This window comes from Electrona antarctica (assembly GCF_951216825.1).
Source record: "Electrona antarctica genome assembly, chromosome: 9".
NCBI classification, from domain to species: domain Eukaryota; kingdom Metazoa; phylum Chordata; class Actinopteri; order Myctophiformes; family Myctophidae; genus Electrona; species Electrona antarctica.
The window spans coordinates 1,850,787-1,873,726 of record NC_136790.1 but is presented as its reverse complement, the minus strand read 5'-3'; the positions used below and the strand labels follow the sequence as shown (position 1 = coordinate 1,873,726).

Sequence of the window (22,940 nt, the reverse complement as noted above, 5' to 3'; positions counted from 1 at the left end):
TTAGTGGGGGAACACCCCTTCCCCACTGCTAAATCCTTTAGTGGGGGAACACCCCTTCCCTACTGCTAAATCCTTTAGTGGGGGAACACCCCTTCCCCACTGCTAAATCCTTTAGTGGGGGAACACTCCTTCCCCACTGCTAAATCCTTTAGTGGGGGAACACCCCTTCCCCACTGCTAAATCCTTTAGTGGGGGAACACCCCTTCCCTACTGCTAAATCCTTTAGTGGGGGAACACCCCTTCCCTACTGCTAAATCCTTTAGTGGGGGAACACCCCTTCCCCACTGCTAAATCCTTTAGTGGGGGAACACCCCTTCCCCTCTGCTAAATCCTTTAGTGGGGGAACACCCCTTCCCCACTGCTAAATCCTTTAGTGGGGGAACACCCCTTCCCCACTGCTAAATCCTTTAGTGGGGGAACACCCCTTCCCCACTGCTAAATCCTTTAGTGGGGGAACACCCCTTCCCCACTGCTAAATCCTTTAGTGGGGGAACACCCCTTCCCCACTGCTAAATCCTTTAGTGGGGGAACACCCCTTCCCCACTGCTAAATCCTTTAGTGGGGGAACACCCCTTCCCCACTGCTAAATCCTTTAGTGGGGGAACACCCCTTCCCCACTGCTAAATCCTTTAGTGGGGGAACACCCCTTCCCCACTGCTAAATCCTTTAGTGGGGGAACACCCCTTCCCCACTGCTAAATCCTTTAGTGGGGGAACACCCATTCCCCACTGCTAAATCCTTTAGTGGGGGAACACCCCTTCCCCACTGCTAAATCCTTTAGTGGGGGAACACCCCTTCCCCACTGCTAAATCCTTTAGTGGGGGAACACCCCTTCACCACTGCTAAATCCTTTAGTGGGGGAACACCCCTTCCCCACTGCTAAATCCTTTAGTGGGGGAACACCCCTTCCCTACTGCTAAATCCTTTAGTGGGGGAACACCCCTTCCCTACTGCTAAATCCTTTAGTGGGGGAACACCCCTTCCCCACTGCTAAATCCTTTAGTGGGGGAACACCCCTTCCCTACTGCTAAATCCTTTAGTGGGGGAACACCCCTTCCCTACTGCTAAATCCTTTAGTGGGGGAACACCCCTTCCCTACTGCTAAATCCTTTAGTGGGGGAACACCCCTTCCCTACTGCTAAATCCTTTAGTGGGGGAACACCCCTTCCCCACTGCTAAATCCTTTAGTGGGGGAACACCCCTTCCCCACTGCTAAATCCTTTAGTGGGGGAACACCCCTTCCCCACTGCTAAATCCTTTAGTGGGGGAACACCCCTTCCCCACTGCTAAATCCTTTAGTGGGGGAACACCCCTTCCCCACTGCTAAACCCTTTAGTGGGGGAACACCCCTTCCCCACTGCTAAATCCTTTAGTGGGGGAACACCCCTTCACCACTGCTAAATCCTTTAGTGGGGGAACACCCCTTCACCACTGCTAAACCCTTTAGTGGGGGAACACCCCTTCTCCACTGCTAAATCCTTTAGTGGGGGAACACCCATTCCCCACTGCTAAATCCTTTAGTGGGGGAACACCCCTTCCCCACTGCTAAATCCTTTAGTGGGGGAACACCCCTTCCCCACTGCTAAATCCTTTAGTGGGGGAACACCCATTCCCCACTGCTAAATCCTTTAGTGGGGGAACACCCATTCCCCACTGCTAAATCCTTTAGTGGGGGAACACCCCTTCCCCACTGCTAAATCCTTTAGTGGGGGAACACCCATTCCCCACTGCTAAATCCTTTAGTGGGGGAACACCCCTTCTCCACTGCTAAATCCTTTAGTGGGGGAACACCCATTCCCCACTGCTAAATCCTTTAGTGGGGGAACACCCCTTCCCCACTGCTAAATCCTTTAGTGGGGGAACACCCCTTCTCCACTGCTAAATCCTTTAGTGGGGGAACACCCCTTCTCCACTGCTAAATCCTTTAGTGGGGGAACACCCCTTCCCCACTGCTAAATCCTTTAGTGGGGGAACACCCCTAACCTGACTCCGCCAGATGGGGCAGCAGAGAGTACACTGGGTTCCCCCCTCCTGCTCCCATCTGGGAACTCTCAGGCAGACTTGATGCCCGGCCACAAAACGGCCTGGCCAATCAGCAGCAGCTAGAAGCTAGAAGCTGCTGCTAGAAGCTGCTAGAAGCTGCTGCTGATTGGCCAGGCCGTTTTGTGGCCGGGCATCAAGTCTGCCTGAGAGCCCCATCTGGCGGAGTCAGGTTAGAACACCCCTTCCCCACTGCTAAATCCCAAAGTGTATTTAGAAAGATTGAACGAAAATGGAGCCTGTGAGCCTGCTGACTGTGGAGCCTGTGAGTGGAGCCTGTGAGCCTGCTGACTGTGGAGTCCAAGATGTACGCATAGGGAATGTAAAAAGATCTATAAAGTCTCGACCTAACATCCTCGTTCCAATACTTTCCTTAGACACTCAAACGGCTACAGTAGGTCTTGCCCAGCGTGGGCGATATTGGTCATGGAGAGATCAAGACGAGATCAACATACGCCTCTTTCCTCCCCCTTGCCTTGCCTCGCTCTTCTTTGACATCTTCTTTGACACCATCCTCTGATCTCCCTCTCTTTGACAGTGTTTGAGATGCCATGCACCTTCGATCCCAGGACCTTTTTCCTGTAGGCAACATTACGAAGAAGCACCGTCTACTGGCAGTGGTGGAAAAAGTACTCAAAGGTGTTACTTAAGTAAAAGTACCAATACTGCAATGTATGTTACAAATAAAAGTCTGGATTTCAAAATGTACTTGAGTAAAAGTGCAAAAGTATTGGCATCAAAATTTACTTAAAGTACCAAAAGTAAAAGTACTCACTATGCAGAATGTGCCATTTCAAGTTCACAATGTGTCGCATCGCGACGCATTGTGAGCTTGTAGATCGGCTATTTTCAAATGGTATATGGTCGAAGTGGTTAATGTATGTTTTGTCATAATAATCAAAATCGAGTAACTAGTAACTAAAGTTTTCAAAAATAATTAATAAAATAATCAATGTAGTGGAGTAAACATACAATATTTGGAGTGCAAGTTAAGTAAATGTTACTTTCCACCACAGTCTTTTCTTCACAGTGTTTCTTTTCTTTAAAAAAATAAGCTTCGGCTTCAGCCTAGACCTTTTCGGTGCTACCTCTTTGTAAAAAAAAAACTTAAATGCAAATGATGAAACTTAACATGTAAATGTAAAGCACCGAAATAAACTATTCATTAATTCATTCAGTCTATTGGTCGTAGTTGCTACGAGACCCACCTCTCTGTGTCACATTCACATGACTCTTCTTTCTTGCACAAGCTTTTATGGTGTTGCCGACTCGCATCCTCTGGTCCCTCAAAGCTCTCTGAAGTTACAACGCATCTGGTGTGCCATGTTCTTCCTCTCATCAGTCACTTACATGACATGTAAATGCAGGCAGTTAGAAGGTGCACTGAACGATGAGACGCCAACATGCCTCCCCTCTCCTGCTTTCCCGTGTGCTAGATTCTGTTTCATCCACATCTCAGTCAGTGTTTAATAGCTTCCGTTCGCTTCCCTCTACTTTACAGAGAAATGCATTTACAGACTCTTGTCTTATATTTCCCTTTCGCACACTGAAAGGGAAAAGCCATTATGGCTCATGGAGAGGCACAGCCTCAGGCCAGAGAGCGATGAGATGCAATTTGGTCATTCCTGCCATCTTCTTTTCTAACCTTCTTGCACCCCCTTGCACTCGCTTTTAGGGTGTTATGGTCATTGTTCTGCAGTTCTCCTCTCTTGCACCCCATAGCTGAGCTAGCAGACACAGACGTATGCATGCTGTCAAAGGTGCACAGAAAGATAGTTCCCATACGCTGTCCTTGTCTGCGTCTGTCTGTTTACCCGTTCCTTCATGACCTCTCACTCTGTTGTGCTGTATTACGGGGCTTCATTCATTCATGTCTCCTTGGAGACATGGAGAATGTGTGAGCCGTTCTAGCGGCTGCATGCTGGAGCAGGACACTGTGGAGCCAACTTGAGACAGATGGTACAGCATCGTCAAGCCAACATTGTAAAATTGACAACCTTGCACAGTACCATAGAATACTAAGGATTCTTTTAAATCTGTTTAATTCAGGTGACATTAGGTGTAAACCCAATTGGGGATTGAGTTCAATGCTACACACCCTGTAAAAATTGGTATTTGGTTCTTAACCCATTTTGGGCGGGAACCCCTTTTGGTGTTTGACGCATTCTGTTCTACTTAATAGCAGATTCGTGTAAATGTGGCGCACATCTTTGAATATATATTCTTTCAGAGTGAGCGTTTTGAACTCAAATCTTTGCTTCTGGGGGTCTCTGGAAAAACATATTTTTAGATGGGGGGTCGGCAGCCAATTGTTTGGGGGTCCTTGACATGAAAATGTTTGAGAATGGCTGACACAGAAACATAGGGTTTTTCAGAAAACTGTCAGGATTTAGAAGACATTTGTAGAATCGTTCCCAGGTCAAAATGGGTTAAATCTGTTTAATTCAGGTGACATTAGGTGTAAACCCAAGGGGATTGAGTTCAATGCTATACACCCTGTAATAATTTATTTGGTTCTTAACTGCTACTTAACTTTTACATTCAGAACAGCGTTGCTATAGGATCCTGATGAGAGTGTGTAAATGCGAGCACATCACAGCCATCCTCCGCTCACTCCACTGGCTCCCCATCTCATTCCGGACTGAATACAAGATATCCCTGCTAACCCATCAGGGCTAGCCTGGCTAATAAGCCAGACTCAAATCACACTGTCGTGTGGTATTTGAGTCTGGAGATGCTGTGTATGGATCTTGTTTCCCGGGGGGCGGGTTCAAACATTTTCTCTTTGACGCAATTGGTCAGAGCTACTGTCAGTCAAAGGTCTCAAGCATTGAACGTCACTGTACCAAAGCCCGCCTATATTGCATACCGTGTCCCGATTGGCCACACCAGTTCTCTGGTGTAGGAAATGGGCGTACAATTGAGCCTCTCCAGACCGTAATCCGCCGGCAGGCAATTATTTTTGCCAACGGCTGATTCGGTCTGGCTTATTAGCCAGGCTACATCAGGGCATCCACGGCAACGCTCCTCCCTCCCTACCTCAAGGAATTAAGTCTCCCTTCAACCCTCAACTCACAACATCCGCTCCTCAAACCCACCAAGACCAACCTGCGCACCATGGGTGACCGCCGGGCCTTCTGCTCGGTCGCCCCCCGAATTGTGGAACGCCCTCCCCGCCCACCTGAGAGCACCACAGATGGTTGACTGATTTAAGAGAGGACTTAAGACTTTCCTTTTAACAAAGCTAACAAACATAAGGCCATGCCCTTATGTTTGAAATGTTGTGTTCCCGTTTCTTGATGTTTTTAATGGTGTTATTTTTCTTCTGTTTTTTTTGTTTTTTTCTTCTGTTGTGACAGAACCACATTAGATGCACATATGTACGTTTTCCTTGCATCTTAAACATTTACCGGAGCACTCTTATATATTCCACTCAGAACCCTCCCTCTTACATGTAGTGAAGGAATAATTTATACTGTGTTCTCTTTGAATTCTATAGACACTTCTTTAAGTTCACAAAATGCTTCAAAGGCAATGGAAACAAGCAGGCAAACACACCACATTGAAGTAAAATAACCACGCTGTGCAAGAAAAATAGATAAAGGGAATGCTTAGATGCTACAGTATGAGAGACAGTGAGAGACATGCGAGACATGCAAGACTTGAATTGGTACATCACGCAGCAGTCATTGAAAGAAATAGGGTGACCCACTTCCTCCGCATAGCGTGTAATACATTATAAAAAAGGTATAGGCTACAGTTTATTGTCCACCATCCATTTGGAACTGCCCCTTTGTCTAGTGAACAATCCCCACTGTGTTCTAATGATGTTAATTATTCATATTATTTGATTTTACAGAAGTTTTAACTGAACAATTGAAATCTCTCACGAAATAACTTTTATATTTGTGTTGTTCCAGTTAAGTGGCAGCTAATACCAAGTACTTTACCCCAGTACCTCCCAGTAAAATTTATTGAATTGTATTGGCTCATGTATTGAAACCAAGTCCTCGTGAAATATTAAACAGTGCAGTTGCACGTGCTCACTGGTCATTTTAACTTTTTTTTTTTCCCAATATTGGCATATTGCCTATATATGTATATGTAAATACCATAATAACATCAACACATCATCGTAGGTGTGTTTGGTCAATAAAGTGCAGAAACATTAATCACCAACTAATTTTGGACTGATGGCGATAAAAATAAAGGCTTCTAAAACCTAATAGTTTTCTGAAAAACCCATGTTTCTATGTCAGTTGTGCTCAACCTTTTCCATGTCAAGGACCCCCAGAATTATCTCTATTGGGCCACGGACCCCATCTCAAAATATGTAGTTCCAGGGACCCCCCAGAAGCAAATATTTTAGTTAAAAATGTTCACTCTGAAATATATATATTCAAAGATTTGCACCACATTTTCACGACTTTTAAAAAATAGCAGACCTACAAATTCATAGCGCGGCACACTGGCTCCCCCCTACTACTGAATAGTGGACTACCGAATCAAAATTTTACCGTAGGTAACCCCAAATGCACATTACAATATACAATACGTCTCTATTATTATTTTAGTTTAATTTTCAAGTCAACTAGGCTTCTTCCTCGTCATAGTTACTTCTATTTCCAGTACGATTCCAAAATAAAACATGGCTTGAATGATCGCATTGCAAGTACAAACAAAAAAACGCTCTTATTTTGAAATGATAGATAGATAGATAGATAGATAGATAGATAGATAGATAGATAGATAGATAGATAGATAGATAGATAGATAGATAGATAGATAGATAGATAGATAGATAGATAGACAGACTGATACAGCGGAGTGACAAAACACACTCACAGAACGCAGCGAATCAGGCTGGAAACCAGGCTAATTATATGATCACGAACCTTAACCCATGTCTAACCAATGACTAGTCTAAACTAAGTATGCAGCTGATGTACAGTAACACTGCAACCCCATACAGTATGTGACCTTCCCTCAACAAGACAAGTGAGGTTATGATTCATTGAGCGACTCACAGTCACACGAGGAGACAGACATCCAAACACAGTTGGATAAATAAACAAATAGAAACATATTTGTATGCTATAAATCTGCGTTCAATTAATATCTGAAATACACTCAAAATCATCTCATGATGATTGGATCATTATATTGAACAAACTATTAAGTATACATCAGCACGCACGCACGCACGCACGCACGCACGCACGCACGCACGCACGCACGCGCACACGCACACGCACACACACACACACACACACACACACACACACACACACACACACACACACACACACACACACACACACACACACACACACACACACACGGGTGGCGGAGAGCCAAACCTTGGAGTCTGGCGGAGAAGTCATCTGTGTGTTGGATCTGAATCCAGGCTGACATGAAGACAAACAGCCATGGGGCTAGCCCCTCCCCCCCCCACCACCGACTCCATGGTTTAAACCATAACACTATTTGTAGGTAAACACACTAGCACAACAGAGGAGGCATCATTTTGCCTTCTCACATTCATATTGCCTCGTCACATTCAGCGTGTTTACTAAATGTTTAGTGAGTGCGGGGACTGAATTAAATCGGGCAATTGGATGAGGCACGCTCCACTGCCCAGTGAGGATTAGCCGAAGACATCAAAGTGAGAAAAGCATGCAAATGAGTGACATACAGAAAGACATTTTCCCTGGGGCCCATCACAATGGATTTTTTAAAAAGTAATGGACATGTCTCATTAGCTAAACAAATAGGTCTGATCAGAAGGTGGCATAGTGGTTAGACTGGGCTCAGATTCTCAGATGCTTCTCCCAGATTGCTTTTGCAGATCATTTTTTATAATTCGTTTGCCTCAGGTCGTCCGCCATTAGCTAACCTCTTGCTCAATTCTTAGCTAAAATCCTATTAACGATCTGGGGTAATTCTTGGCCCTTGAATAAGGCAGCTCACTGAAAGCCCTTGGCAGTTAAGGGACTGCAGACTGTAACAATTTTGGCAGTCAATGAGTATTTAGGAAGATAGCCTGACCATCGCTTAAGCCACTACAGGCAAAATGGTGCAGATGCATCTCCTAAGTGGGTGCCATCTGACAGCAAATCTTGACAGCTAGATCTCGTAAGAGTGTGTTGCTGGGACAGAGAAAGGTCGATAACAAAGTAGGCTAGATTTTCTCCTGATTTGTCTCTCTGTAAAAAAGCCATTTTAGTATCAGAATGTTATTGGGAAGATTGTGTGGCTTGTGACGATTGTGTCCAATATTTAGTTCAGTGAACATCGCGCCAAAGAATTGTTCAAAAGCGTGCTGTTCACATTCACTCTCCCATTAAAATGAACTGACCTGCTTCCAGTCTCCTAAAGAGGTCACTGTCAGAAAACAGGAATAAAAAGTCAGTTTGGCGGTCTATATTTTTTATTTATTTCTCTCCTAGGAAAAAAGAAAAAAAGTCACAAAACAATATTGTCTCCTGTAGTTTATCCAATGTATTGTGTGAACCGCAGTCATGTAAATAACCTAGTTCTGTTCAGTGATTAACTAGTCCTTTCAGTTAATTCCTACCACAAGTATGTCAGCAAGAGCTTTCCGAGGATAACCAAAATGACAAATAATGCGATAATGAACCTATTAGTCAATATAGATGCTGGAACAATATTGCTGATAAATGAGATCGGGGTGCCTGTCCTATTTAGAATAGGATGTTAGAACAAAGAAAAGAAAAAGCTAAACAAACACAACATCAACAATGTATTCACATGAAATGTTTGGAAATAGAGCAGCTGTCCAATGACATGCCATAATGACCCTGCATGGTGTGTAGGGCCAAAAGCTATAAAATCAGCCCCGTACTACTACATCATTCTCGCAGGGATCCATTTCCTATATTAATCTGCTAATCCCGTATATGTGGACGTGGGCATTTATAATTCACGGGTCCACCATTCTGCTGCAATTGAGATTACATTGTTGGAACATTGGTGTATGTCAGGGACAACAGAGGTTTGTATGTCAGGGACAACAGAGGTCTTTATGAGGAGCAATGATCTTCCTGCACTGATTCCCTGGTTGGAATTTACTCAATCTTATTAGAAGACGATATGTCTGCCTGCCTGCCTGCCTGCCTGCCTGTCTGCCTGTCTGTCTGTCTGTCTGTCTGTCTGTCTGTCTGTCTCATCCGTCCGTCCGTCCATCCGCCCGCCCGCCCGTCCGTCCGCCCGTCCGTCCGTCCGTCCGTCCGTCCGTTTGTGCAGAGCTAATCTTGCAAAGCGCTGAATAAGAGCAATAAAAAGTACATTTTGTTGGCCACATAAATTGTCTCAATAAAAAAATATTAAGATGCAATATGTAGACACAAAATGTAGCTAAAATGTATGTATCTTGGCCCACCCTATACCCGAGCAGACGTATAATAAATGTATGTATCTTGGCCCACCCTATACCCGAGCAGACGTATAATAAATGTATGTATCTTGGCCCACCCTATACCCGAGCAGACGTATAATAACATGTGTAAATGTATGTATCTTGGCCCACCCTATACCCGAGCAGACGTATAATAACATGTGTAAATGTATGTATCTTGGCCCACCCTATACCCGAGCAGACGTATAATAACATGTGTAAATGTATGTATCTTGGCCCACCCTATACCCGAGCAGACGTGTAATAACATGTGTAAATGTATGTATCTTGGCCCACCCTATACCCGAGCAGACGTATAATAAATGTATGTATCTTGGCCCACCCTATACCCGAGCAGACGTGTAATAACATGTGTAAATGTATGTATCTTGGCCCACCCTATACCCGAGCAGACGTATAATAAATGTATGTATCTTGGCCCACCCTATACCCGAGCAGACGTGTAATAAATGTACATAGATAAATGTATACAGTATACATCCTCATACTGTACAGTATGTGTATGAGTAACCATGACAACCGTACACAATGAAGACACATTGAACCTTATCCACCCCAAAGTAAATCGAGGTATGTTTATTTTGTGCAAAAGTAAATAGTTGCCTGGAGGAGATTTTGTCTGCAAAGTGAATAGAGCTGTCTGGGGTAAATCTCATAGTGAATAGAGGTGTCTGGGGTAAATCTCATAGTGAATAGAGGTGTCTGGGGTAAATCTCATAGTGAATAGAGGTGTCTGGGGTAAATCTCATAGTGAATAGAGCTGTCTGGGGTAAATCTCATAGTGAATAGAGCTGTCTGGGGTAAATCTCATAGTGAATAGAGCTGTCTGGGGTAAATCTCATAGTGAATAGAGCTGTCTGGGGTAAATCTCATCTCGCTAAGTGAAATAGTTGTCCAAGACGGCTGAGTAGGCCTGACAGGGGCCCGTTAGACCATCTGAGTAGGCCTGACAGGGGCCCGTTAGACCATCTGAGTAGGCCTGACAGGGGCCCGTTAGACCATCTGAGTAGGCCTGACAGGGGCCCGTTAGACCATCTGAGTAGGCCTGACAGGGGCCCGTTAGACCATCTGAGTAGGCCTGACAGGGGCCCGTTAGACCATCTGAGTAGGCCTGACAGGGGCCCGTTAGACCATCTGAGTAGGCCTGACAGGGGCCCGTTAGTCCATCTGAGTAGGCCTGACAGGGGCCCGTTAGACCATCTGAGTAGGCCTGACAGGGGCCTGTTAGACCAGTAGGCCTGACAGGGGCCCGTTAGACCAGTAGGCCTGACAGGGGCCCGTTAGACCATAACCAAAATCTAATTAACCCATTACGTTACACAAAGCCCTGTGCCCAGAGCAGTGAAGAAATGGAGGAAGAACAAAGCAAGCATAATAATGACACAAAAGGGAAATGCAGTACATTTGTACTTTGCTTTCCTTAATGCTTAAGAAATCAAACTAATTAGATCAGACTATAAGAGAAATGTGCCGAAAATATCTGGCAATATGAGGGGCTTATAATCTTAATTTCTTAACTCGTAACTTTCCTCGTCTACCCTGCTGACATTTGCTGGCATTTTTACCATTGAGCAAATAGGATGGCCTGCTTGCGGCCAAATTAGACACAAAAGATTAGACACAAAAACATGTCATAACTAGATAAAGTGCCCCTCGGGGCACAGGTCTCCAATATGAAAACAGTGGGTTATATTCCTCAGCCTAGTAGGAAAGTCTGTGAAAGATTTCACGTAAATTGCACGCTGTGTTCATGATTTGAGGCCTTTTGTTCAAAGCGGGCTCCGTCTTGAACACATGACTATAGAGATAGTGTGTAACGATTTGCGGGATTCTTGAATAGAATCAGGAGGAGTAATATAAAGAAATGTGTTTTTCAAAAGTCAGCCTCCTGGTGGCGCTATGACAGGCCATTCTGGAGAATTTGAGGCAGAGGTTCATCGTTGGCATCCAGGGAGTGTGTGTGCAAAATTTGGCATTAACGGTGATTAGAGATTAGCTGGTAACGGACGGACAGACGGACACACGGACAGAGTGCAAAACTCTCCCCCATGCCTTCGGCCTGGTGGAGACAATGATTCTACACAAGCAGCATGCACAAAGGGAACCATTCCAGAGGAATAGTAGGCTATATTACAAAATATCTTTCATCTGTCAGCATTTATGGCTCATTAAAAGTTTAAAAAAATCTAAAAATAAAACATCACAAGCATCACAAGCGCAAGTAAAAGTTCAAACATACATTCTCTGTTTTCCTCATCACAGACATGGAGCAGACAAGGGCATGTGGACCAGATCACAGACATGGAGCAGACAACGGCATGTGGACCAGATCACAGACATGGAGCAGACAAGGGCATGTGGACCAGATCATGTGGACCAGATCATGTATGCCAGCGAGGCACATTAGGATAATTGATCCATACATAACGAGGCAGACAACCCCTAGGGGACGTTGGGAGTTCTCATCTCCTGCGGGAGCACAGCGGAACCCGCAAGTTCAAGGGAAGGTTAACAATCTTCAAAAGATGACGATCGATGTTCGTCTTCTAAGCCATGATCTTTAATTGCCTCAGACAAATTGGATTAGGTTGGACAATCATGTTTGAACATGTATGCATGGTGTTAGCTCTCCAATCTCTGATGTTAACGCACGCACGCACGCACGCACGCACGCACGCACGCACGCACGCACGCACGCACGCACACACACACAGAAATATAAGGACAGAGGGGGAGACGCAATAAAAGTGAGGCATAATAGCAACAGCAAGCGCCACATCTGGCTTACCAGGGGCTATTGAGGTGAATAATTTAGCAGTGTGAAGCAGCAGAGATATGGCTGTGAATACAGAGGCAGAACCACGAGTCACACAGCAGCTATAACACTAACCTACGATGCTGTCTATTGTCTTCCTTCTTACACTGACATCAACAAGCACAGTACAGAAGAAGCCAAGCGTAATTGTGTGTGTGGGCTCAAAGTCGGATGTAACCTCAAGGGAGCTCCTTGAGTAGTGAGGTTGTTTCTCATTGACTCTTGGGGTGAAATGAAGAGGTTGGACATATATACCTGAAAACAACTAAAATGCATACGGGATTATACTGCATCACTGGGGCCTGTAAAAGCTGCTGTCTGCAGAGGCAAACAAGTTAAACATACGACACCGTAGACTGTTGCCCCAACGACATGCTGCAGATGCTGTATTGTGAGGCATGTTGCTGCATTATGGAGAAAAAAATGTGAAAGAACTCGAGAGATCCATTTTACGCCTACACAACTGTGTGTGTGTGTGTGTGTATGTGCGTGCGTGCGTGCGTGCGTGCGTGCGTGCGTGCGTGCGTGCGTGCGTGCGTGCGTGCGTGCGTGCGTGTCTACTGCACCAATAGCACAGGCATTTCCCAACAGTGCACTACATATTACCACATGTACAGTCCACATCAGCATCTATCCCTGGAGATGATTGGAACTCCCCTGATTCAATGCAGTTGCCAACCCTTGCTTGAATAGCATGCATTCACTACATGTTCACAGTTTGTCCACGTAAAGTTATGAATAATAAAAACGGTAGCTATCTGGAGTGACAGTTTTGGCAGAACTGTGCCTTACTGTAGCTCCATTTTTATTTATTTTTAGAGAGAAACAGGGTAGTAGTAGTAGTAGTAGGCCAATTAAGTAGTAGGAGTTGTTGTTCGTTGATAACATTTGGATAACATAAATCATATTTTATCCGGCAAGTAGTCTCAGCAAGCATGTCAGTAGCCTACGTTGTGGTGAAATAACACCAGTAACACCAGTGAGTCGAGGCACACAAAAATTAAATTCTGCCCATGTATGCCTGATTTGTAATAAATGTGGAATCTCTGAGGAACCTATACTAACAAAAGCAAAAGTTCAATTTGAAAACCCAGTTGTGTTTCATTTTAGTTTTTTGTCGGTTGATTATTTAAAAATAATGTAATCTAACAAGCTGCATGTTTTGATTTGCCACCTAGTCATACAGTGTCATCATAAACATCATAATCACTACAATAATATTGGTGTTATTCCCAAGCCTTGCCTCACGAATACATTTTAAAATACTAAAACTCAAAGAACAAAACTGCTTCACAATGTCAATGTTGTTAGATGACACGAATACTTTACTGTGCTTAATATAAGAGCAATCAATGGTCACCGAGTTATGGCCATTTGAAGTGTTAAACACTCTTGTAACACTGCTGTACTGCTCCATGTGTGAGCAACTTAGTTTTATGTTTGTTTGCTATTCTCATGCCAGAACCCTGAATAGTGTCTGCATGCCAAGTTTGGCGCACGGAATGGAGAAACGATGTGCCTTGACAACATGTGGCCCCTGGCAGCAGTAAACTGGGTTGTACAACATGGCCCCTGGTGGAGCAACGGTGCGCCTAGCAAGTCTGTGTGTGTGTGTGTGTGTGTGTGTGTGCATGTGCGTGCGTGCGTGCGTGCGTGCGTGCGTGCGTGCGTGCGTGCGTGCGTGCGTGCGTGCGTGCGTGCGTGCGTGCGTGCGTGCGTGACTGTGACTGTGCACCGTGCGTGCACAAGGTGAGTCCGTTTTCTCCTACCCCTCCTCTATTCTGGCTCCTACACGCGTACATCAGAATGGCCACTGACTTTTCACCTCCTGCTCATCATTAAGGAAACATTTTTCTCAGTTTCCTCATCACTTACGGTAGCTCTCTACCTTTTTGAAATCTCGTGGGAAATCTTGACAGAAACTATACCCATGAGTGTTTTTGAGGGTGGTTTACTGTACTCACGTTGAGCTGCAGTGTTTTTGAGGGTGGTTTACTGTACTCACGTTGAGCTGCAGTGCGTCGTTTACTGTACTCACGTTGAGCTGCAGTGCGTCCATCCACTGTCCAATGACTCGATAGCCCTGTCCGGTGGCGGTCAGATTGTTCCTCTGGTACTGGAACAGGTCATAACGTCCCGGTGCATCACCGTTACGGTTGAACGTCACGGAGGTGCCGGCACTTCCTGTGGAATGGAACAGGAACATTAAGATTGTTTATACCAGGGGTTCTCAACGTTTTTGGCCGGGGACCCCCGAAAATGCTTTGGCAACGTCTCGGGACCCCGGCCCCGCCCCCTCCCGACCCCCAATATAAATTGACTGCTACAGTAACCTTAATAATAGAGACAATACACCATGAATAAATACTGAAACCAGATATAATCATTAGGGAAGGTGTATGCATGTACTATGTGTACTATATGTAAACTCTTCATTTCCATTTTCCAGCCATTCAGTTTCAGAATAAAAAAAATAAAAAAAAATATTATTATATATTTTATATAAAAATAATGTGGCGACCCCCCGAGGGGTGTGCTTGCGTGCGTGTGCTACATACTGTACTCTCCAATGGTTCATGCATGCAAATGTATAATTCAGGGACATGTGGTATATATAAATATAAAATGAACTTCCTCATTGAGATAGAATGAGATAGAATGAGAATTTCCGCATTACATTCTTAAAATGGGAGTCTATGCAAGTGACGTAATGCTCTCTCTCTATGGGTTTGCTCGAATAACCCTGCATTCTGTAGTGAACCAATCCAAAGTGTTTAGGGTGGGCCTTCATGTTGGAGCAGTAACAACATTGGTTTCTAAAGGAGTAGGCTTGGGTTTGTTAGAAGCTGTACCATTTTAGCAACTACCCCAAGTCCCCAGACGACTGGTACCTCCCCAAGCTGTTCCTGTAGTGGCTTTAGGTCTTCACGTGTTGGCATGTCACTGGATGGGTGTTCATGTATATTATGTTATTAGTATCTGTGTAAGAGTTGTTCATATGTCTATTATCATGTCAATGATACGTGTTAACATGTAGTTTCATGTCCTGTCTTTTGCGTGTGGCATGGCAAGCCACAGACAGACTTATAGGCCTCACAATAATCTTCCATTCTCTGGGTTTGACTTGCGTTTATAGCCTACTACTTGTCCCAATTCCACAGCATCTCTGCTCTGGATGAGCTGTTTCCAAAACGATGCAATTCTTTCCCATTATGTCTCTTCCCTTATCTGTTCTTTTTTCATTCTTTGTTACCAGAAAGGCCCCTCAAACACACTTTGTTTATGTGTTCTGACTGGCCCTCCCTCTTTGTTCAGGGCCGGGAGGCTCTTTCAAGTCCGTATCGGATTTAGAAGGAGAGAGGAGTGGGAGAGAGACAAAGGAAACAACTGGAGTGAGAGAAAGAGAAACTGAGAGAGAAACAAAGGGAGAGGTGAAAAGCAAAAAGGAGAACGGTAGAGAGACTTGGTTTGCTTAATAATGTCAAATGGGGGTAGGAAGAGAGAGAGAGAGAGAGAGAGAGAGTATAAAGTATAAAACTAACGTATTCTATATGGATGTATATATTGTATAACTATCTCTGACAGAAAATGCTTTTTATAGTTTCACAAGATAGTATTACCCAAAGTGCTAATATAACACAACTCTGTTTACACCTTTATTTAATTCCTATTTATATCCAATATTTATTTGTAAATACATTGTTCCGTTTTGATTGTCTTGTTCCACTTCTGCTTTGGCAATGTAAATGTACGTTTTCTCATGCCAATAAAGCTCCTTTGAATTGAATTGAATTGAATTGAATTGAATTGAATTGAATTGAATTGAATTGAATTGAATTGAATTGAATTGAATTGAATTGAATTGAATTGAATTGAGAGAGAGAGAGAGAGAGAGAGAGAGAAAGAGAGAGAGACAGCAGAAGATGGGATATCCTTGGGTTAGTAGAGGCTATTTTCTTAATAGGGAGCCTATACTGTCTACTTGTTATTGCTCCATGTCCCTCCAGTCTGTTTTTCTCCCTTTGGTTAACTCCGTTATCCCACGAATCATGACAGCCAGCATCATGACCTGCAGTAATGCAGTAATTGCACTGAATGCACAGTATTACTATATTTATTGCTTTTTTTGTGTGTGTGTTTTTCATTGTGTGTGTGTGTACTGTATGTGTGTGTGCGTGTGTGTGTGTGTGTGTGCGTGCGTGCGTGCGTGCGTGCATGCGTGCGTGCGTGCGTGCGTGTGTGTGCATGCATACATGTGTGTCACACATGAATGTATAAGCCTGATAGGGTTCATGCCGATGCATTGCTTATTCGCTTGGGTATACTAAGTGCATTAACTCAACACTTTCATCCCACTAGCGACTAGCCAATGCGAGGATTGTGCCAAATGACCAGCACACATTTAATTTCACTTGAGTGAATTCTGCTGCCCCATGGGCAACAAGACACAAAGAGGTTACCCCGCCTGCCCTCTGCTGCCCCCATGGGCAACAAGACACAAAGAGGTTACCCGGCCTGCCCTCTGCTGCCCCCATGGGCAACAAGACACAAAGAGGTTACCCGGCCTGCCCTCTGCTGCCCCCATGGGCAACAAGACACAAAGAGGTTACCCGGCCTGCCCTCTGCTGCCCCCATGGGCAACAAGACACAAAGAGGTTACCCGGCCTGCCCTCTGCTGCCCCCATGGGCAACAAGACACAAAGAGGTTACCCGGCCTGCCCTCTGCTGCCCCCATGGGCAACAAGACACAAAGAGGTTACCCGGCCTGCCCTCTGCTGCCCCCATGGGCAACAAGACACAAAGAGGTTACCCGGCCTGCCCTCTGCTGCCCCCATGGGCAACAAGACACAAAGAGGTTACCCGGCCTGCCCTCTGCTGCCCCCATGGGCAACAAGACACAAAGAGGTTACCCGGCCTGCCCTCTGCTGCCCCCATGGGCAACAAGACACAAAGAGGTTACCCGGCCTGCCCTCTGCTGCCCCCATGGGCAACAAGACACAAAGAGGTTACCCGGCCTGCCCTCTGCTGCCCCCATGGGCAACAAGACACAAAGAGGTTACCCGGCCTGCCCTCTGCTGCCCCCATGGGCAACAAGACACAAAGAGGTTACCCGGCCTGCCCTCTGCTGCCCCCATGGGCAACAAGACACAAAGAGGTTACCCGGCCTGCCCTCTGCTGCCCCCATGGGCAACAAGACACAAAGAGGTTACCCGGCCTGCCCTCTGCTGCCCCCATGGGCAACAAGACACAAAGAGGTTACCCGGCCTGCCCTCTGCTGCCCCCATGGGCAACAAGACACAAAGAGGTTACCCGGCCTGCCCTCTGCTGCCCCCATGGGCAACAAGACACAAAGAGGTTACCCGGCCTGCCCTCTGCTGCCCCCATGGGCAACAAGACACAAAGAGGTTACCCGGCCTGCCCTCTGCTGCCCCCATGGGCAACAAGACACAAAGAGGTTACCCGGCCTGCCCTCTGCTGCCCCCATGGGCAACAAGACACAAAGAGGTTACCCGGCCTGCCCTCTGCTGCCCCCATGGGCAACAAGACACAAAGAGGTTACCCGGCCTGCCCTCTGCTGCCCCCATGGGCAACAAGACACAAAGAGGTTACCCGGCCTGCCCTCTGCTGCCCCCATGGGCAACAAGACACAAAGAGGTTACCCGGCCTGCCCTCTGCTGCCCCCATGGGCAACAAGACACAAAGAGGTTACCCGGCCTGCCCTCTGCTGCCCCCATGGGCAACAAGACACAAAGAGGTTACCCGGCCTGCCCTCTGCTGCCCCCATGGGCAACAAGACACAAAGAGGTTACCCGGCCTGCCCTCTGCTGCCCCCATGGGCAACAAGACACAAAGAGGTTACCCGGCCTGCCCTCTGCTGCCCCCATGGGCAACAAGACACAAAGAGGTTACCCGGCCTGCCCTCTGCTGCCCCCATGGGCAACAAGACACAAAGAGGTTACCCCGCCTGCCCTCTGCTGCCCCCATGGGCAACAAGACACAAAGAGGTTACCCGGCCTGCCCTCTGCTGCCCCCATGGGCAACAAGACACAAAGAGGTTACCCCGCCTGCCCTCTGCTGCCCCCATGGGCAACAAGACACAAAGAGGTTACCCCGCCTGCCCTCTGCTGCCCCCATGGGCAACAAGACACAAAGAGGTTACCCGGCCTGCCCTCTGCTGCCCCCATGGGCAACAAGACACAAAGAGGTTACCCGGCCTGCCCTCTGCTGCCCCATGGGCAACAAGACACAAAGAGGTTACCCGGCCTGCCCTCTGCTGCCCCCATGGGCAACAAGACACAAAGAGGTTACCCCGCCTGCCCTCTGCTGCCCCATGGGCAACAAGACACAAAGAGGTTACCCCGCCTGCCCTCTGCTGCCCCCATGGGCAACAAGACACAAAGAGGTTACCCCGCCTGCCCTCTGCTGCCCCCATGGGCAACAAGACACAAAGAGGTTACCCGGCCTGCCCTCTGCTGCCCCCATGGGCAACAAGACACAAAGAGGTTACCCGGCCTGCCCTCTGCTGCCCCATGGGCAACAAGACACAAAGAGGTTACCCGGCCTGCCCTCTGCTGCCCCCATGGGCAACAAGACACAAAGAGGTTACCCCGCCTGCCCTCTGCTGCCCCCATGGGCAACAAGACACAAAGAGGTTACCCGGCCTGCCCTCTGCTGCCCCCATGGGCAACAAGACACAAAGAGGTTACCCCGCCTGCCCTCTGCTGCCCCCATGGGCAACAAGACACAAAGAGGTTACCCGGCCTGCCCTCTGCTGCCCCCATGGGCAACAAGACACAAAGAGGTTACCCCGCCTGCCCTCTGCTGCCCCCATGGGCAACAAGACACAAAGAGGTTACCCCGCCTGCCCTCTGCTGCCCCCATGGGCAACAAGACACAAAGAGGTTACCCCGCCTGCCCTCTGCTGCCCCCATGGGCAACAAGACACAAAGAGGTTACCCCGCCTGCCCTCTGCTGCCCCCATGGGCAACAAGACACAAAGAGGTTACCCCGCCTGCCCTCTGCTGCCCCCATGGGCAACAAGACACAAAGAGGTTACCCGGCCTGCCCTCTGCTGCCCCCATGGGCAACAAGACACAAAGAGGTTACCCCGCCTGCCCTCTGCTGCCCCCATGGGCAACAAGACACAAAGAGGTTACCCGGCCTGCCCTCTGCTGCCCCCATGGGCAACAAGACACAAAGAGGTTACCCGGCCTGCCCTCTGCTGCCCCATGGGCAACAAGACACAAAGAGGTTACCCCGCCTGCCCTCTGCTGCCCCCATGGGCAACAAGACACAAAGAGGTTACCCCGCCTGCCCTCTGCTGCCCCCATGGGCAACAAGACACAAAGAGGTTACCCGGCCTGCCCTCTGCTGCCCCCATGGGCAACAAGACACAAAGAGGTTACCCGGCCTGCCCTCTGCTGCCCCATGGGCAACAAGACACAAAGAGGTTACCCCGCCTGCCCTCTGCTGCCCCCATGGGCAACAAGACACAAAGAGGTTACCCCGCCTGCCCTCTGCTGCCCCCATGGGCAACAAGACACAAAGAGGTTACCCGGCCTGCCCTCTGCTGCCCCCATGGGCAACAAGACACAAAGAGGTTACCCCGCCTGCCCTCTGCTGCCCCCATGGGCAACAAGACACAAAGAGGTTACCCGGCCTGCCCTCTGCTGCCCCCATGGGCAACAAGACACAAAGAGGTTACCCGGCCTGCCCTCTGCTGCCCCATGGGCAACAAGACACAAAGAGGTTACCCCGCCTGCCCTCTGCTGCCCCCATGGGCAACAAGACACAAAGAGGTTACCCCGCCTGCCCTCTGCTGCCCCCATGGGCAACAAGACACAAAGAGGTTACCCGGCCTGCCCTCTGCTGCCCCCATGGGCAACAAGACACAAAGAGGTTACCCGGCCTGCCCTCTGCTGCCCCATGGGCAACAAGACACAAAGAGGTTACCCCGCCTGCCCTCTGCTGCCCCCATGGGCAACAAGACACAAAGAGGTTACCCCGCCTGCCCTCTGCTGCCCCCATGGGCAACAAGACACAAAGAGGTTACCCCGCCTGCCCTCTGCTGCCCCATGGGCTGCTGCCCCATGGGCTGCTGCCCCATGGGCTGCCCTCTTTACACAGCGATTATAAGCTACATGGCTCTGCATTTCCATGATGAGCTTGATTATTGAGAACCACATTCACATGAATCTTACAAGAGGATGATCTGAAGTGGTAATTAGGCCACAAGGCTGGAGTCCAGGATGATCTGAAGTGGTAATTAGGCCACAAGGCTGGAGTCCAGGATGATCTGAAGTGGTAATTAGGCCACAAGGCTGGAGTCCAGGATGATCTGAAGTGGTAATTAGGCCACAAGGCTGGAGTCCATCACCAGCACACGTTTTCCAATTGTTTTCCAACATGCCTGCCAAGCGGCAGGAGTGAATCTTAATTGTAAAGTGCGTGAACCCTCCGACACATGGGGCTTAGCTGGATAATGGCAAGCATGCAACAATTCTCTGCTAGTGTGTGTACTCTTTATTCTCTAATGAGGATGTAGCTAGGTAGTGTTAGCTCTGGTCCATAGCTCTAAATGCGTTTCATTTAGAGCTATGTTACTCTCAACTTCCGCCGCTCGCATGAATGCAGACCAGCCTCTCCTCTTTAGCGTAAATAAAAATAACGTTTTTGCTACTCACCAAAACAAAGTTGTGTCATTAGAAAGCCTACTTTCCTTAGTGGACGCACTCTGAGCCCCCCACCCTCCCCCCACCACACGTATAAACTGTACTTTTTGGCCAGAAAGGGATTTTTTTTCACCGGAGGAAAAATATTCTCTATGAGGCTGTTCTCTGGGCAATATCGGTAGAGGGCGCAGCGGAGTAACTAAAAGTATTTTTTTCCCGGTGGAAACAAAATCCCCTTTTGGCCAAAAAGTACAGTTTATAAGTGTGGTGGGGGGCTCAGAGTGCGTCCACTAAGGAAAGTATGCTTTCTAATGACACAACTCGCCTTTGTTTTGGTGAGTAGCAAAAACGTTATTTTTATTTACGCTAAAGAGGAGAGGCTGGTCTGCATTCATGCCAGCGGCGGAAGTTGAGAGTAACATAGCTCTAAATGAAACGCATTTAGAGCTATGGACCAGAGCTAGGTAGTGTATGCTAGTAGTGTAGCAAACTACACTACTAGTAGGTCCACATACTGTAGCAGCAGGTACTTTACTGTATGTAGGCCTACATGAGATTAGACATGGTGTGAATATGAACATACTGTAGCTCTGCCCTCACTCTCTAAAACGCTGTTCATATAGGCCTACAAATGCACTCTTTCTACTCTTGAGGATACAGATTTGTGATTTGAAGATTTTTTTTTTCTTCATTTTTCACATTTTTCACATTTCTCCACTGTAACATTCTAAAGTTTAAGATTTCTATTCAGACTAATTATAAACTGTGCAGCTGCTAATGAGGACGATGACTCAGACCAGCATATATAGGCTATTCACCTCGTCTCACTAATGATCTCTGACATGATACTGACTGCAGTACTGCATGCATATGTGCCTTAGAATCCGCACGCACACACACACACACACGCACGCACGCACGCACGCACGCACGCACGCACGCACGCACGCACGCACGCACGCGCGTGGTATATCATTTAACTAAAATGAAAAAGGGGGGGGGGGGGGGCAATGAATGATGGTGTATGGTTATGGTAATACATGTAGAATAGACAATAAAATCCATAATCCACGCTCTAATGAACTGTGAAAAAAAATGTCAAAATAAAGGAACAAAATTTAGATCATAAGGCTCATGAGATTGCATCATCAAGGTCACCTGCTTTATGGTCGATACAATAAATCACCCCGATTATCTAATTAGAAAGAGAACTGGAAACATTATTTCATTCCTTGAGTAGCATTCCATCATACTGTTGCAAACAAGGACTAAAAAAATACCTCATTTTGATGTTATAATTATGCTGGCTATAACTTTTGTTAGAGGTGTTACTTTTTCTAAAATTGTTCATTTGTCCAAGTCAGACAGTGTGGGACTTTTCTATGCAAGGAGATTTTATGCTTTTTAAGTTTGAGTTCAAGAACCTTTTGAAAAAGTGCCTTCGATGTTGGTTGGAAGAAACTTCAAGCGTTGTTGCTTCTTTCCTTCTTCTTGGACTACAAAGCAATCAAGGGCATAGAACCCCCTTATAGCACCCCCTTATAGCACCCCCTTATAGCACCCCTAACCTGACTCCGCCAGATGGGGCAGCAGAGAGCACCCCCTTATAGCACCCCCTTATAGCACCCCTAACCTGACTCCGCCAGATGGGGCAGCAGAGAGCACCCCCTTATAGCACCCCTAACCTGACTCCGCCAGATGGGGCAGCAGAGAGCACCCCCTTATAGCACCCCTAACCTGACTCCGCCAGATGGGGCAGCAGAGAGCACCCCCTTATAGCACCCCCTTATAGCACCCCCTTATAGCACCCCCTTATAGAACCCCTAACCTGACTCCGCCAGATGGGGCAGCAGAGAGCACCCCCTTATAGCACCCCCTTATAGCACCCCCTTATAGCACCCCTAACCTGACTCCGCCAGATGGGGCAGCAGAGAGCACCCCCTTATAGCACCCCCTTATAGCACCCCCTTATAGC

General features: G+C 47.2%; 1 protein-coding gene across 1 annotated transcript in view; it reads right to left on the bottom strand.

The window, feature by feature from the left end:
- The window catches only part of grm7 (glutamate metabotropic receptor 7), a 348,652-nt gene that overhangs the window by 99,906 nt on the left and 225,806 nt on the right, over window positions 1–22,940 (bottom strand). Inside the window, exon 7 of the mRNA XM_079511050.1 lies at window positions 14,332–14,477. Within this exon, the coding sequence (XP_079367176.1) occupies window positions 14,332–14,477 (146 nt within the window). The remainder of the gene's footprint in view (window positions 1–14,331; window positions 14,478–22,940) is intronic.